The sequence below is a fragment of the Nannobrachium achirus genome (genome assembly GCF_963921795.1).
Source record: "Nannobrachium achirus genome assembly, chromosome: 1".
Lineage (NCBI taxonomy): Eukaryota > Metazoa > Chordata > Actinopteri > Myctophiformes > Myctophidae > Nannobrachium > Nannobrachium achirus.
In genome coordinates, this window is record NC_137810.1 from 8,682,652 (window position 1) to 8,696,135 (window position 13,484).

General features: G+C 45.0%; 1 protein-coding gene across 2 annotated transcripts in view; it reads left to right on the top strand.

Annotated features, from left to right (window-relative positions):
- The window catches only part of LOC308293581 (desmocollin 2-like protein), a 53,905-nt gene that overhangs the window by 35,325 nt on the left and 5,096 nt on the right, over positions 1 to 13,484 (top strand). For both annotated transcript variants that reach the window (XM_080736169.1, XM_080736170.1), the window contains exons 9-13: positions 4,419 to 4,561; positions 5,319 to 5,573; positions 7,744 to 7,965; positions 8,859 to 8,968; positions 11,563 to 11,781. In XM_080736169.1, the coding sequence (XP_080592295.1) occupies positions 4,419 to 4,561; positions 5,319 to 5,573; positions 7,744 to 7,965; positions 8,859 to 8,968; positions 11,563 to 11,781 (949 nt within the window). The remainder of the gene's footprint in view (positions 1 to 4,418; positions 4,562 to 5,318; positions 5,574 to 7,743; positions 7,966 to 8,858; positions 8,969 to 11,562; positions 11,782 to 13,484) is intronic.

Genomic DNA, 13,484 nt, shown 5'->3' on the forward strand with positions numbered 1-13,484 from the left:
TTTTCAAATAATGGTGTAAACACAATATTTGAAAAATGAATAGACAAGTTGCAGACTTATCTGTGACATCATGTGACCAGCCTATGACATCACTCATCTACTGGATGACATCACTCATCTACTGGATGACATCACTCATCTAGTGGATGACGCAGTCTTCTATGCCAGGGGTCTTCAACGTTTTCAGGCCAAGGACCCCCTAGTTCAGAGAGAGATGAAGCAGGGACCCCCACAACTTCATAGATTCCATATCGTTTGACAGCACAATCATCAGTGTATTTTGGATTCATGTCAATTTGTGTTTTCAGATGTTTAACCACTTTAACCGTCAATACTTTCACTCTAGCCACAACTTTCCAACATCCCATCGTGCATTGTGCAGAAGGCGAGCGGCATTTCCGGCGCCGCAGCATCTGCGACGCGACGTGAGCTTGTATGTCTGCTGTTAACCGGAAGTGTCCCGCAGATAATGCTACTTTAAAGTCTTGCGGAAACAGGTGGATACTTAGTCTGCTTCTTTTCACCTCTACACCAAAGTTCTTTGCCGAAAATAGCCGATCTATAAGCTTGTAGATCTGCTATTTTTGGCTAAAGTTCTCCCAATATGGATGGAGGGTTCAACTGGTTAATATAAAAAAAGGAGAAATACAAGAGTTACTATCACACAAAGATTTGGAGGACCCCCTGTAGTAACTCTGAGGACCCCCTATGTTGAAGACCCTTGGTCTCACACTCTGGTGTTCAGGTTGCTCAAAAGGACCCATCGCATCGTAACGGACTGCGCCGAGCAGATAGCATTGGACCAACAAAGCCACGAGGTGAAGATGGTGGTGGAGCTCGGAGCCGATTATGCCACTGTTACAAAGGTCCTCGTGTTATCTACTGTAGTTTATTTATCAGACAGGTCACCATCAAACCTGGATCTCCATTTACGGAGCTGACTGGATCATCACCTACTCTCCATAATGTGGAACTGACCAACACTGACATCATCAATCTTCATCACCATATACCGGTATGGAGTTGACTGATACAATCTACGTCTGACATCACCAGAGTTGGGGTGTAACGTTACTGTAATAATAATACTTTTTTCGGTAACGAGTAGTGTAACGGCACTACTCCTCCGAAATAGATAATAACACTACAAATACTACCTGGTCGCGTTACTCGCTACTCGCTACTTTCGTGCCTGCAGTTCCTGCTTCTGCCTTCAGCAGGAACCGATTGTAAACATCATCACTTGTCTTTTAGGACATTGGAACTGTCATTTAACTAAAATAAGTTATAACTAACCAGAGAAGAGGTAATCAAACACAGCGCAGCAGCAGGTCAAGGTGACTTGCCTGCAATCAACAGTAGCAGGCACCCGACATTTGATAACAGTCATACTTATAGATTAATAAAAAGACTAGGCCTAAATACAACACAAAACCCAAATAAGGAGATTTATAATATCAAGCTAAGAAAATAATTACTTTTAGGAAGAGAGAGAGAGAGAGAGAGAGAGAGAGAGAGAGAGAGAGAGAAAAGAGAAAAAAAGAGTCGCACTGCAGGCAGCGCATACCGACAATTGATTAACAACCTATAGGTCTATTAATATCCTACATGTGACACAATAACCCAAAACCCCGAAATAAGCAAGCCACAGGAATGAATTAGCCTACTATAAATCCATGTAGGCTGAGAGAGAGAGAGAGAGAGAGAGAGAGAGAGAGAGAGAGAGAGAGAGAGAAAGAGAGAGAGAAGCCAACTCTGACAAGTGAACTCACTCTGACATGACGTCCTCATGATGACGGAATAAATATAATCCTTAATCCTTATGCAAAAAACATCGGTGATATCTTGCTTTTTTAAGCATGAAGTTTCAGCAGCTATATATAGCCTAATCAGTTTGATACTGTATGAGCTATTTGAGCTGTAGGCCTATACAGTAAATCAATCGCCTCGTTGATCATTCTCCCCAGCTGCTATGCTGTGCTGCACTCTGCGGGGGGAAAATCTCTGCCAGGTTAGGTTGTCCACCCCTGGCCAGTAAAATTCATAGGAGCCAAATGGAATGAAATCTGCTTAAACTTACTGACAAACGGATACAGAACCATATATAGGCTATATAATGTCAGGTAGAAACCTTGTATGTCCGTAAATAAATGAATAAACTCATGAATGTATGGCAGCTGTTTTCTTTGCTGCACAATGGGAGTCCTAAATTACAACAAGGCACCAGAGGCTCAGAAACTAGACCAGGTCAACCTGGTTGTGCCAGACCCCGGTTCTGCCAACCCCCTGTCTGTCATCATCATTTATGACATCATGCCTTTTGTAGGCATGTCATCATCATGTCATCATCATATATACCCTTTATATAGAAAAGGGACAGACCGACATTTGCTTATGTAGGCCTACCCATTTCATGGGTCTGGCAATAATTACATTATCATTTTTATTTATTGTTTTTATGAAGTGAGTCCCAGGGCTCAGAAATAATTACATTATCATTTTTATTTATTGCTTTTATCATTATTATTATTATTATTATAATTAAACTCATTCAAATGACCACCAGTGAGCCCTGGGACTCACTTCATTGAACACCATAACTGTATTGTATTAGATATTATTATATCTAATAAATATGAATACGTCTAATATATGTTGGCATCACAGACTTTTTTATGGAGTAACGCAAAAGTAGTGTAACGGGTAGTGTAACTAGTTACTTTCTCCAGGGAGTAATGAAGTAGTGTAAGGCACTACTTTTTCAAAGGTAATATGTAGTGCACTACTTTTTTGAGTAACGGACCCCAACTCTGGACATCACATACTCCTATATTTCATCATAATATTTGTATAGTATTACAAATCAAGTCCTCATCCTCTAGGCTAAATCAAGGTTTCCTGTTCCAAGTCCTCCATACCGTCTCCCAACAGTCCGCCCAACAGTCCTCCTCCGCCTCCTCCAGTACGCTCCCTGTGACTCCGTGGCAGGCACTCTCGCACGCCTGCCGGGAGTCAAAGTTGTTCCTGTTGGCTCCGCAGCCTCCGTAGATGAACGGACGGCACCTCCGCTCGGCCACGTCGTAGTAGAACCTGGGCATGGCGGCGCGTTGGAGAACGTGGCGTTCTTCTTGTCTCAGGCGCTCTGGGATTCGGGGGGGACATCGGAGTCGACCTGAGACTCGGAGGGGACATCGTTGTCCCTTTGGGACTCGCTGGGGACACCATAGTCGCCCTGGGACTCAGGGACAAGGGAGTCTCTCAGAGCGCAGAGCAGCAGCACACACACCACCACCACCACCACAATTCTCCTTAACATCGTCGGAAAATGAAACTCAGACTCTTTTCTCTGACGTTTACCTAAGCTGTTCTGTACAGGCAGGCGGTATTAATACTGCAGGTTATAGTATCAATGATTCTGATACTATAGAAAGTGTTTGTTCGTGGCTATCGACTCAGGTAGTTGTGGCTACTGAAGTTTGCAGTCTTCCAAGTTCGCAACTAAACCACCCTGTCTCTTTCGCATCCCCTTTATATAGTATATCTTGCCGAAGGGGATGTTGTGTCAAACTCCTGACCTCATCTGACCTTATATGGAGTGTATCCCCTTGTACGGTGCGTTCTGTCTGTGACAGCTGTGGTGATGACGTGGTTTGACGACTTTCTATGACGTCAGTCTTGGGTGATCTCAGTGGATCCGAGTCAGCCGGCTCCTTCTATAGGGAACGGAACCCAGGATGCATCGAATGTTTGAGAGGCAGGGTCTGAAATTTCTAAAAGGGCCTTTTGGTGAAAATATCGAAAATAGCAGACCTCCAAGCTCGCTTCATGCGTTGTGAACTTGGAGGTTGGCTATTTTCGGTGCTTGATATACCACACTGAACTAAGCATAATCGAGTCAATTCTGGAGATGTGATGTACTGTATATGGCATGGATTTCTACACAGAGAGGGTCATTCTTTCAACAAGTTCAGGAGAGTTTGGACAAGGCATGGAAAGAGGCCATTTACATTTCTTTCACCCTAGTAAAAAAACGAAATTCATGGTCTGGAGAGGGCACTTTTTTACAGACGGATAAAAGAGCTCACAATGTTGTTTGGTTGTTTTTATTAAGTTGCAAGAGTTAAAATCTGTCGTTCTGTCAAGCGCTGTGTTGTTTTCAGATCGTGTTGTGTTGACAGTTGACACCTGCATCATCTGTGTGCGTGTGTGTGTGTGTGCCTGTGTGTGCCTGTGTGTGTGTGTGTGTGTGTGCGTGTGTGTGTGTGTGTGTGTGTGTGTGTGTTGTGTGTTGTGTGTGTGCGTGCGTGCGTGCATGCGTGCGTGCGTGTTCGTGCGTGTTCGTGCGTGCGTGCGTGTGTGCCTGCGTGTGTGCGTGCCTGCGTGCGTGCGTGTGTGTGTGCGTGTGTGTGTGTGTGTAGGTACTACAAGGTGCAGGACCCCGGCTCGTGGGTGAGCGTGTCTCAGAGCTCGGGGGAACTGACGGTGATCAACACCATCGACCTGGAGTCACCTCTGGTCAACAACAACATGTACATCATCACCATCAAGGCTGTGGATGCTAGTGAGTTAGAATATTTCTGAACCAGAGAGTTATATATATCTGATCCTTAGAGTTAGTGTATATATATATATATATATATATATATATATATATATATATCTATCTACAACATGCCGTTTCTCTGCATCAGCAATGAATAGGAGCCTATATGGAGATTAGACGACGATTCCTGATGCTGGCGGCCGAGTTGCATCATGGGATATGTAGTGTTTTTGCTCATCAGCGGCCGCAGCAGCGCCTGTTTACCCGGTAACCACGGTAACCAGTTAACATGTCCCTGGACGTGATAACGGGGCCATGGCGCCACACCAAGGTCATTCTTATCACGTTCCTGGACGTGTTAGGCAGCGGAAGTGTTAATGGGTTAAACACATGGACCCTAGTGTCAGTATATTCTGTGCATTTCCCTAGTGTGGGCATTTCATAATTCCAAGAAAAGATCCACAAGCTCACAGCGCTTTACAACAATGCATCACGTCGTAGATATTTTTTATGTCCCATTGTCTGACTAAGGGTTAGGTTTAGGCAGAGTTTTACTGAGGTTAGGGATAGAAGCATTCACCAGGTGAACATTCACGAGGTTAGCATTCACCAGCGTCGGCAGGTTAGCATTTCACTAGGTTGGCATTCACCAGCGTTGGACGAATGTGACGGCGAACTATCGGACGGCGAACTATCGGACGCCGTAATGACGACGCTATACGCTCCCGTATTGTACTCTATATGTAACTCCTCCCACCGCTGTCGTCTCCCATAGGCTCCAAGTCGGGTGTCGGCACGGTGACGCTGCTGATCGAGGACGTGAACGACAACATCCCGGGGCTGGTACTCCCCGGCACCGGGACGGAGGGCGGGGGCGGGGCTCTGGTGGTGTGCGAGGAGGACGAGGAGGGGAAGATGGGCTCGGTGACCGTCCACGCCTCCGACGCCGACCAGTCGCCTTACTCCGCCCCCTTCCACTTCCAGCTGGCCGACGGCCACGACGGCAAGTGGAAGATAGTTACCACCACCAGTGAGTATGAATGAATGAATGAGTTTCATTTGTATAGCGCTTTTCTAAACATAGTTACAGAGCGCTTTATAAGACATGTTAAAAACAGCAAACTTAAAGGCCCACTTCACCTCTGGGACAACCCTATCTTATTTTATTCTTGTTTGGGACACGATCAACACACTCCTGAGTTATTTGTTGTGTTCAATCTTTATTATTTTAGTATTTCAGCATGTACTAGTGATGCATTTTGCATCATCAGTGATGCGTTTTGCATCATATGATGCAAAATGCATCACTAGTACATGTTTAAATACTAAAATATCTCAAAAAACAGATTGAACACAAAAAATAACTCAGGATTGTGTTGATCGTGTCCCAAACAACGATAAAATAAGATAGGGTTGTCCCAGAGGTGAAGTGGCCCTTTAAGTCAGACAATAAAACAAGTTTGGCAATCAATTCCTAAGCTCATATCTTTAGGAAAAGAAACGCTCAACGTATAGATAGATATGTTTTTAGAAGACACTGCCACAGCCTAAGATCACAGGCAGGGAGTTCCAGAGCAAGGGTAGTGCCCTGGTCCCCCCGGGTGATCACAGCAGGGAGTTCCAGAGCAAGGGTAGTGCCCTGGTCCCCCCGGGTGATCACAGCAGGGAGTTCCAGAGCAAGGGTAGTGCCCTGGTCCCCCCGGGTGATCACAGCAGGGAGTTCCAGAGCAAGGGTAGTGCCCTGGTCCCCCCGGGTGATCACAGCAGGGAGTTCCAGAGCAAGGGTAGTGCCCTGGTCCCCCCGGGTGATCACAGCAGGGAGTTCCAGAGCAAGGGTAGTGCCCTGGTCCCCCCAGGTGATTACAGCAGGGAGTTCCAGAGCAAGGGTAGTGCCCTGGTCCCCCCGGGTGATCACAGCAGGGAGTTCCAGAGCAAGGGTAGTGCCCTGGTCCCCCCAGGTGATTACAGCAGGGAGTTCCAGAGCAAGGGTAGTGCCCTGGTCCCCCCGGGTGATCACAGCAGGGAGTTCCAGAGCAAGGGTAGTGCCCTGGTCCCCCCGGGTGACAAGTTTTGGGAGGATCCAAAACTCGCATTTTGATCCTCCGATTCAACAGAGGATCTGAGGCTGCACACTGACTTATGTGGTTTCAGCCCACAATGTAACTGGGAGCCAGCCCATGTAGGGCCTTTAAAGTGATCAATACAATCTTAAAATCTATTCTGTAAAATCTACAGTGAAATCTCACTTGTACACGTGTACACTAGTTATGGTATATTTGGAGAGGTTTGGGTGTCCTCACGTGCTGTAACTGTGTTAGTCCAGTGTAAATGTAAATGAAACCACATGTAGTGTGACCTCACACAGCCATGCTGTAACAGAGTTAGTCCAGTCAGTGTAAATGAAACCACATGGGTCCAGTCCACACACAGCCAGCCTCCACGGATCAAATGTCAGGAAACACTCCCAGTATGACTTCCTTCTGACAGCACACTGCCCTGAGGCCATCTTCACTCACTATGACCACACGCACCCTTGGCTTGCACACTGCTGCGTTTTTTCGGCCGAATATAGGAGCGGATTTTGGAGCACGTAAATAATGAAATCAACCTCACGTTATGTCAATCACGTTTGTACACTGAGTAATATGATTAGGTAAGATTTAAAAAAAAATCACACCCAATGTGAAGTGAGCGGTGGTCGTGCTTGCATAACGTCTTCAATTGGTGATTGGTGATGTAATACAGGCTACATGCACACACACACACACACACACACACACACACACACACACACACACACACACACACACACACACACACACACAGACATTGCTATGGCAAAACGCTGAGGAAAACAAATTGCTATGGCAAAACGCTGAGGAAAAAGACTAGGATATAAGTCTAGGATGTAATTGATGATGTAATATGGCTACACACACATCTTGCTATGGCAAAACGCTGAGGAAAACACATTGCTATGGCAAAACGCTGAGGAAAAGTGGCTACAGTACAGACACACGCACAGCCACTCTATGGAGCGGTTTACCACCGCTCAAAAATAATAACAGTGTAATTCAGGGGTGCCGTGGAGGAAAAGGTTATTTACAGGAGTGTCCTGAACCCCTGCTCTATTGCAGCAAATGTCACTCTCTCTCTTTCACCATGGCCTCCCTCTCTCTCTCTCTCTCTCCTGCCTGCAGACACGTCTGCGGTGCTGCAGCAGGCGGTGGAGCTGCCCAGGCAGACCTACGTGGTCCCCATCCAGGTGATGGACCTGCAGGGCCACGGCTCGGTGACGGAGGTGACGGTGAGGCTGTGCCGCTGCCTGGGGGGGCAGTGTGTGGCCCAGCAGAGCTCCACCGCCCTGGGGGTGTGGGGGGTGCTGGCCATGCTGCTGGCCCTGCTGCTGCTGCTGCTGCTCTGTGAGTATCTATACCAGGGGTTTTCAAAGTGGGTGACTGGGGGCACCCTGGGGTGCCGTGACGGCAGTCCGGGGTGCCGCGAGAGAATTTGATAATATTTGGAATTTATTTAGACACTTGAACAAATATTTAGTGTCATTTTAAACTTGAAGTACAAAGTTATTTTCAGTCAGTTCTAACCAAAATGGCTATTATCTTAACGTTTTGCTCGCAACATAATCACTAAAATATCGTCACTGTCGGGCAGAAACCTCGTATCTCCAAGTTTCAAATGTGCACGTCTTTTGGTAAAGCAACAAGACTGTCACACAAAACTAGTGAAAACAGCAGATCTACAAGCACACAACGCCTCGCATCGCTTAGTTACATTTTATAGCAGGGGCAGGCAACTTTAGGCACGGGTGCCAACATTGGCACAGGGGAGGGTGATCACTGGCACACTGGCAGAAGTGTGAAGGAGAGGATTTTTATTTTAAAATCAAATATATATTTTTTAAACGTGGTCAATTAAATGAAGTCAACTAATTTACAGCAGATTACATCCTGCACATAATTCTACATTCATTAAAACTCTGAACTCTGACTGGGGAGGGCGTCGAAGAGATATGTGGATTATTGCCCTGTATCCTGACAATCAAAATTTTGATTGGGTCTCATTAAAATGTATGTTGACATGGCACACTGACAAAATAATCTACAAAATAAAAACATGGCACTTCATTTTTAAAAAAAAGTTGCTGACCCCTGATCTACTGTATAATATACTTATACTGCTCTGATTCATTAAGTTGAGTGACTTGAGTAACAGTCCCAGCCCTCATACCATACTGTATGCATTGCACAGGTACGGTAGATTGTTTATAACTCTATATTTATGTGTGTATTGTACACAGGTATATTCTTTGTGTTTGCCTGCTCCACCAAAGGAGATAAGATCTACCTGGAGGACACCAGTGGTGGCATGCTGCTCAAGTCCAACACCGAAGCACCGGGAGAGGAAGTGGTGAGAGCCTCTTCTCATTCAATTCAATTCAATAAGATGTGTCACTGTCAAATCAAAACAAGTTGCTGGCTTCTTTCTTTCTAAGTTCTTTCTTTCTTTCTTTCTTTCTTTCTTTCTTTCTTTCTTTCTTTCTTTCTTTCTTTCTATCTTTCTTTCTATCTTTCTTTCTTTCTTTCTTTCTTTCTTTCTTTCTTTCTTTCTTTCATTTCTTTCTTTCTTGCTGGCTGGCTGGCTCCTTCTGCTTCCTTCAAAGAATGACATGTACACCTAACATTGCATTCAAGTTACAAAGATAAAAGTTAAAAGAAAAGTTTTTTTTACACAGATACAAATATAATACATAAACACATATACAGTTAATTAAAATTGGGTATATAGGGGGCACGGTGGCGCAGTGGTTAGCGCTTCGCCTCACAGCTAGAAGGTCCTGGGTTCGATTCCCGCCGGGGGACGCTGTGGGTGCTGGGGGCGTGTTTCGCCCTCCGCGTCATCAGCGCCCACACCCTAGGTGGGGTCGGCGATAGGGCCTTTCTGTGGAGTTTGCATGTTCTCCCCGTGTCTCCTAGGGTAGATACCCTCACAAAAACATGCAGTAATCCTGGTCTCAATAATGCCTTCCCCTGGCCAGCCGGGGCGCTTGATGGAGGGGAAAGGAACTGGTTGGAATAACGTGTTTCTTCCACGCGCTACGTCCATCCCGGGGAAATCCCCCCTGTCAGGTGAAAAGAAACAACTTGGACTACTCATGCATTGAAGGAAGCATGAGGTCAGTCCGTTGTCTCCCCAGGCGCGGCAGAGGGAGAGCAGAGCCCAGGATTACATAGACAATTGGCACAGGGTGAAAGAATGGGTTGCAAAATCGTGGGATAAAAATTATAAAAGTAAAAAAAAAATTGGGTATATAATTGTAGAGAACACAAGTAATAGACTTTTTGGTTACCACCGCGCTCTGACTCTACTGGTGCGGTATCCCTTTAAATCAACGTGTAGAAGGAGGAGGATGGATCGCACACAGTGGCAAGAGTTGTTTTTTCTTTATTGTTGCATTTGCATGTATGCAAATGCAACAATAAAGAAAAAACAACTCTTGCCACTGTGGCAAGATACCGCACCAGAGAACACAAGTAAAACATATGTCCAGGAAAGTAATTAATACATTAAAATGAGAGGAAAGTAATTCCGCTTTCTTGACAAAAGTCAAACCTCATACAGTATATTTCCTTGCTATTTCATGTTTTACTGGACCAAGTAATGTCCCATCAGTGAACTGAACTGCATGGGCTTTTAGTTTAATAGACTGAACAGAACCAGGGCTCTGGGAACACAGCCATTAAGGACCTATGCAGTGATTTGTTTTCCCCAATGGTGTCAGTCTGTGAAATGCTCAATTAGTCCCCTCTGCCTGCCCAGTCCAGTTGCCTCCATAAATCTATAGCGTTTTAACCAGAATTTCACCCAAGCTGCAGGTTAGGGCAAAGCATAAACGATGCTGTCTAAAGCCTAGGCACTAATGTACATAATACTTCAGTCAAATGACAGTGTTGTGCTGAAGATGGCAGACCTACAAGCTCACAACCTGTCACATCCGTGATATGTGAGCTTGTAGGTCTCCTATTTTTGGAGCGTGAAGGGAGCATAAGTTAGGCTTTGTGCTGTCAGAGACATTAAGTTGAGCGGGGAAAGTCTTTCCCATAGTCGCCAAAACATAAACACAGTCACATGAAAACGTAATGTTTAATGTTTATTGATTCCTGAAGGCCTGGACTTCCAGTTCACCACTGACGTGCAGACAGGAACCAGACACGTTAAATGTTTCTTTATCTGTGGTGCTCAAAGTTTTTAATGTCAAGGACCCTTAAAATGTATTTGACTGCAGACCCCCATCTCAAAACATTTTGTTCCAGGGACCCCCCAAAAGCAAAGATTTGAGTTAAAAAAAATCCCTTTAAAAGAATACATGTATATTCAAGGATTTGCACAAATAGGAGATCTACAAGCTTGTAGAGCGGCATTCGGTGCCGCATTGTGAGCTTGCATATCTACTATTTTTGAAAAATGCACCGCTTGAGGCCCAAAATAGACATTTTGTGTCTCCCCAGGTCATCGTTTATTTTCTCACACATGCACATACAAAAAGTCTGGAGTGTTTAAAGATGCCAATCCATTAGGTCATGGCTACACGGAGCTGGATTTTTCATATATCCCGTTTTTTCAGATATCCACATAGAAAAATATCTAGGTCCACACGGAGCTGGATATTTCATATATCCCGGTTTTTCAGATATCCACATAGAAAAATATCTAGGTCCACACGACAAAGATATCTAGGTCTAACAAGCACACACACAGTAAAATCTTCAGAGATATCCGGGTTCCCTGTCTACACGGATCCAGTGAATCGGATATTTTTCAATCTCTCCACTTATTTATCCGGTTTAAAAAATATCCAGTTTCACAGCCAAAATATCCAGCTTCGTGTGGCTGCAAGCCCCAACAGCACAAAAAAATGTCTAGCTTCAGAAATATCCAGCTCCGTGTAGCCATGACCTAAGTTTCATCTCCTCCCGGGGTTCTCTGTCATTGAACCTGTTTAGAAGTCCACCGACCTGTTCCTGATCCCGGCAGCAGGGGGCGCTGCGGACACGCTGGACAACGGCTCGGTGAATGCGGCAGGGCTGCTGGAGCAGAAGAACGCCATGCTGGGCGGAGGAGGCTCCACCCTGATGATGAGTCAGCAGCAGCAGCAGCAGAACATGACCATGACTCAGCAGAGCACGTACCAGTCCTCCAGGAACCACTTCATGACCACCCAGGTCGGTACTGTAGCATCTAGAATCTTACTTTTTATGTAATTTATTATTTTGGTTTGCAGTTTCAGTTTAGATGTTCTTCTTTTTTTTAAGCTATATAGAAAGCTATTGTTCTATAATGACAAAGACCCTAAGGATATTTTCGACAATTTTAGTAATTCTAACCGCAAAATACAGTATACGTTTTTGTGTGACACTTTAGTTTGATGACGTTGTACGACCCTCGAATTAATAATGCGATTATCCTTAAAAAAATAAACACTTCAACTTTATTTAATTTTAATTAAGATATTTATTGGTAATTTTTAAATGCCAGAATTTGCTACTATGTCCCTGAACTTCACATGAAAACTGCTAGCATAGCCGCTGACAAGACATCGCCTACGGAAACAATAAAAGCGAGCGGGCGGCTATTTAGTGCCCAGGCACAGCTGATTTCTTTGTTAAAGAACTACCTGTTGTATAATGAACTTTAACCCAGCAGGGTAACAGCTTCTATGGACCAGGAGGAACAGGACACTACGGAGCTTCAGTAACTAACTAATGTACTCTAAAGCCCGGATCAGAGTCTACGGTGGAGAGCTATCCACCGCAAATTTGAGGTGGAAAGCTTTCCACCTCAAGTCAGAAAATAAGTGCAGGCCATCATAGTCACGGCCCACGGTGAAGTCCTTTACCCCGTCTAGACCGGTTCAGGTCGACCAATCAGTGAACGGGGTGTAGAGCCTGCCTGTCTGATAGTAAAAACAGAGAGATGTGTTGGGACTCGCGGTGGAAAGCTCTCCACCGCGAGGAATGATGTAACGTTGTAGTTTCATGACTCAAAAAGACTCGAAAAGACTACACCGCGGTGGATAGCCTTCCACCGCGGACCCGACTATGATCTGGGCTTAACCCCCCGGCTCCACCAGGCATGTCGAGCGTCGCGTCAACGCTGGGAATGCTCCCGTTTTAATCAATGAAGGGTGCTCCACTGCTGACGTCAACGTAAACGTCAGACGCTCTGGTGACGGCGTCCGAACTCAAAAATCGTCCCGGTTAAGTTTTTGATGCCGTCCAGACATGTATAAATTATGATTACGTATAATTGCATTGTATATTTACATTTATACGTGCTTTTCTGCTGTTGGCTATCCATTCACGTCATTCACAAGGGTGACTAGATGTCCCAAAAATCCTAGCATATTTTCTTTTATGTAATTACAGTGGTCTTCTTTGAGAAAATTATATATAAAAACACAACAGGCTATAATAATCATGACAAAACAAAGTGGTCAGTTGTGCACAATGCACAACTGACCACTGCTGTTTGTGTGACAACATGAACATTCAGGTCCACTACAGAGCTTCAGTATAACTAATGTACTCTAACCAGCAGGGTAACAGCTTCTATAGAGGAGGAACAGACCACTACAGAGCTTCAGTATAACTAATGTACTCTAACCTTCAGGGTAACAGTTTCTATGGAGGAGGAGGAACAGGCCACTACAGAGGACCAGTAACTAACTAATGTACTCTAACCATCAGGGTAACAGCTTCTATAGAGGAGGAACAGGACACTACAGAGGACCAGTATAACTAATGTACTCTAACCATCAGGGTAACAGCTTCTATAGAGGAGGAACAGGACACTACAGAGGACCAGTAACTAACTAATGTACTCTAACCTAGCAGGGTAACAGCTTCTATGGAGCAGGGGGAACAGG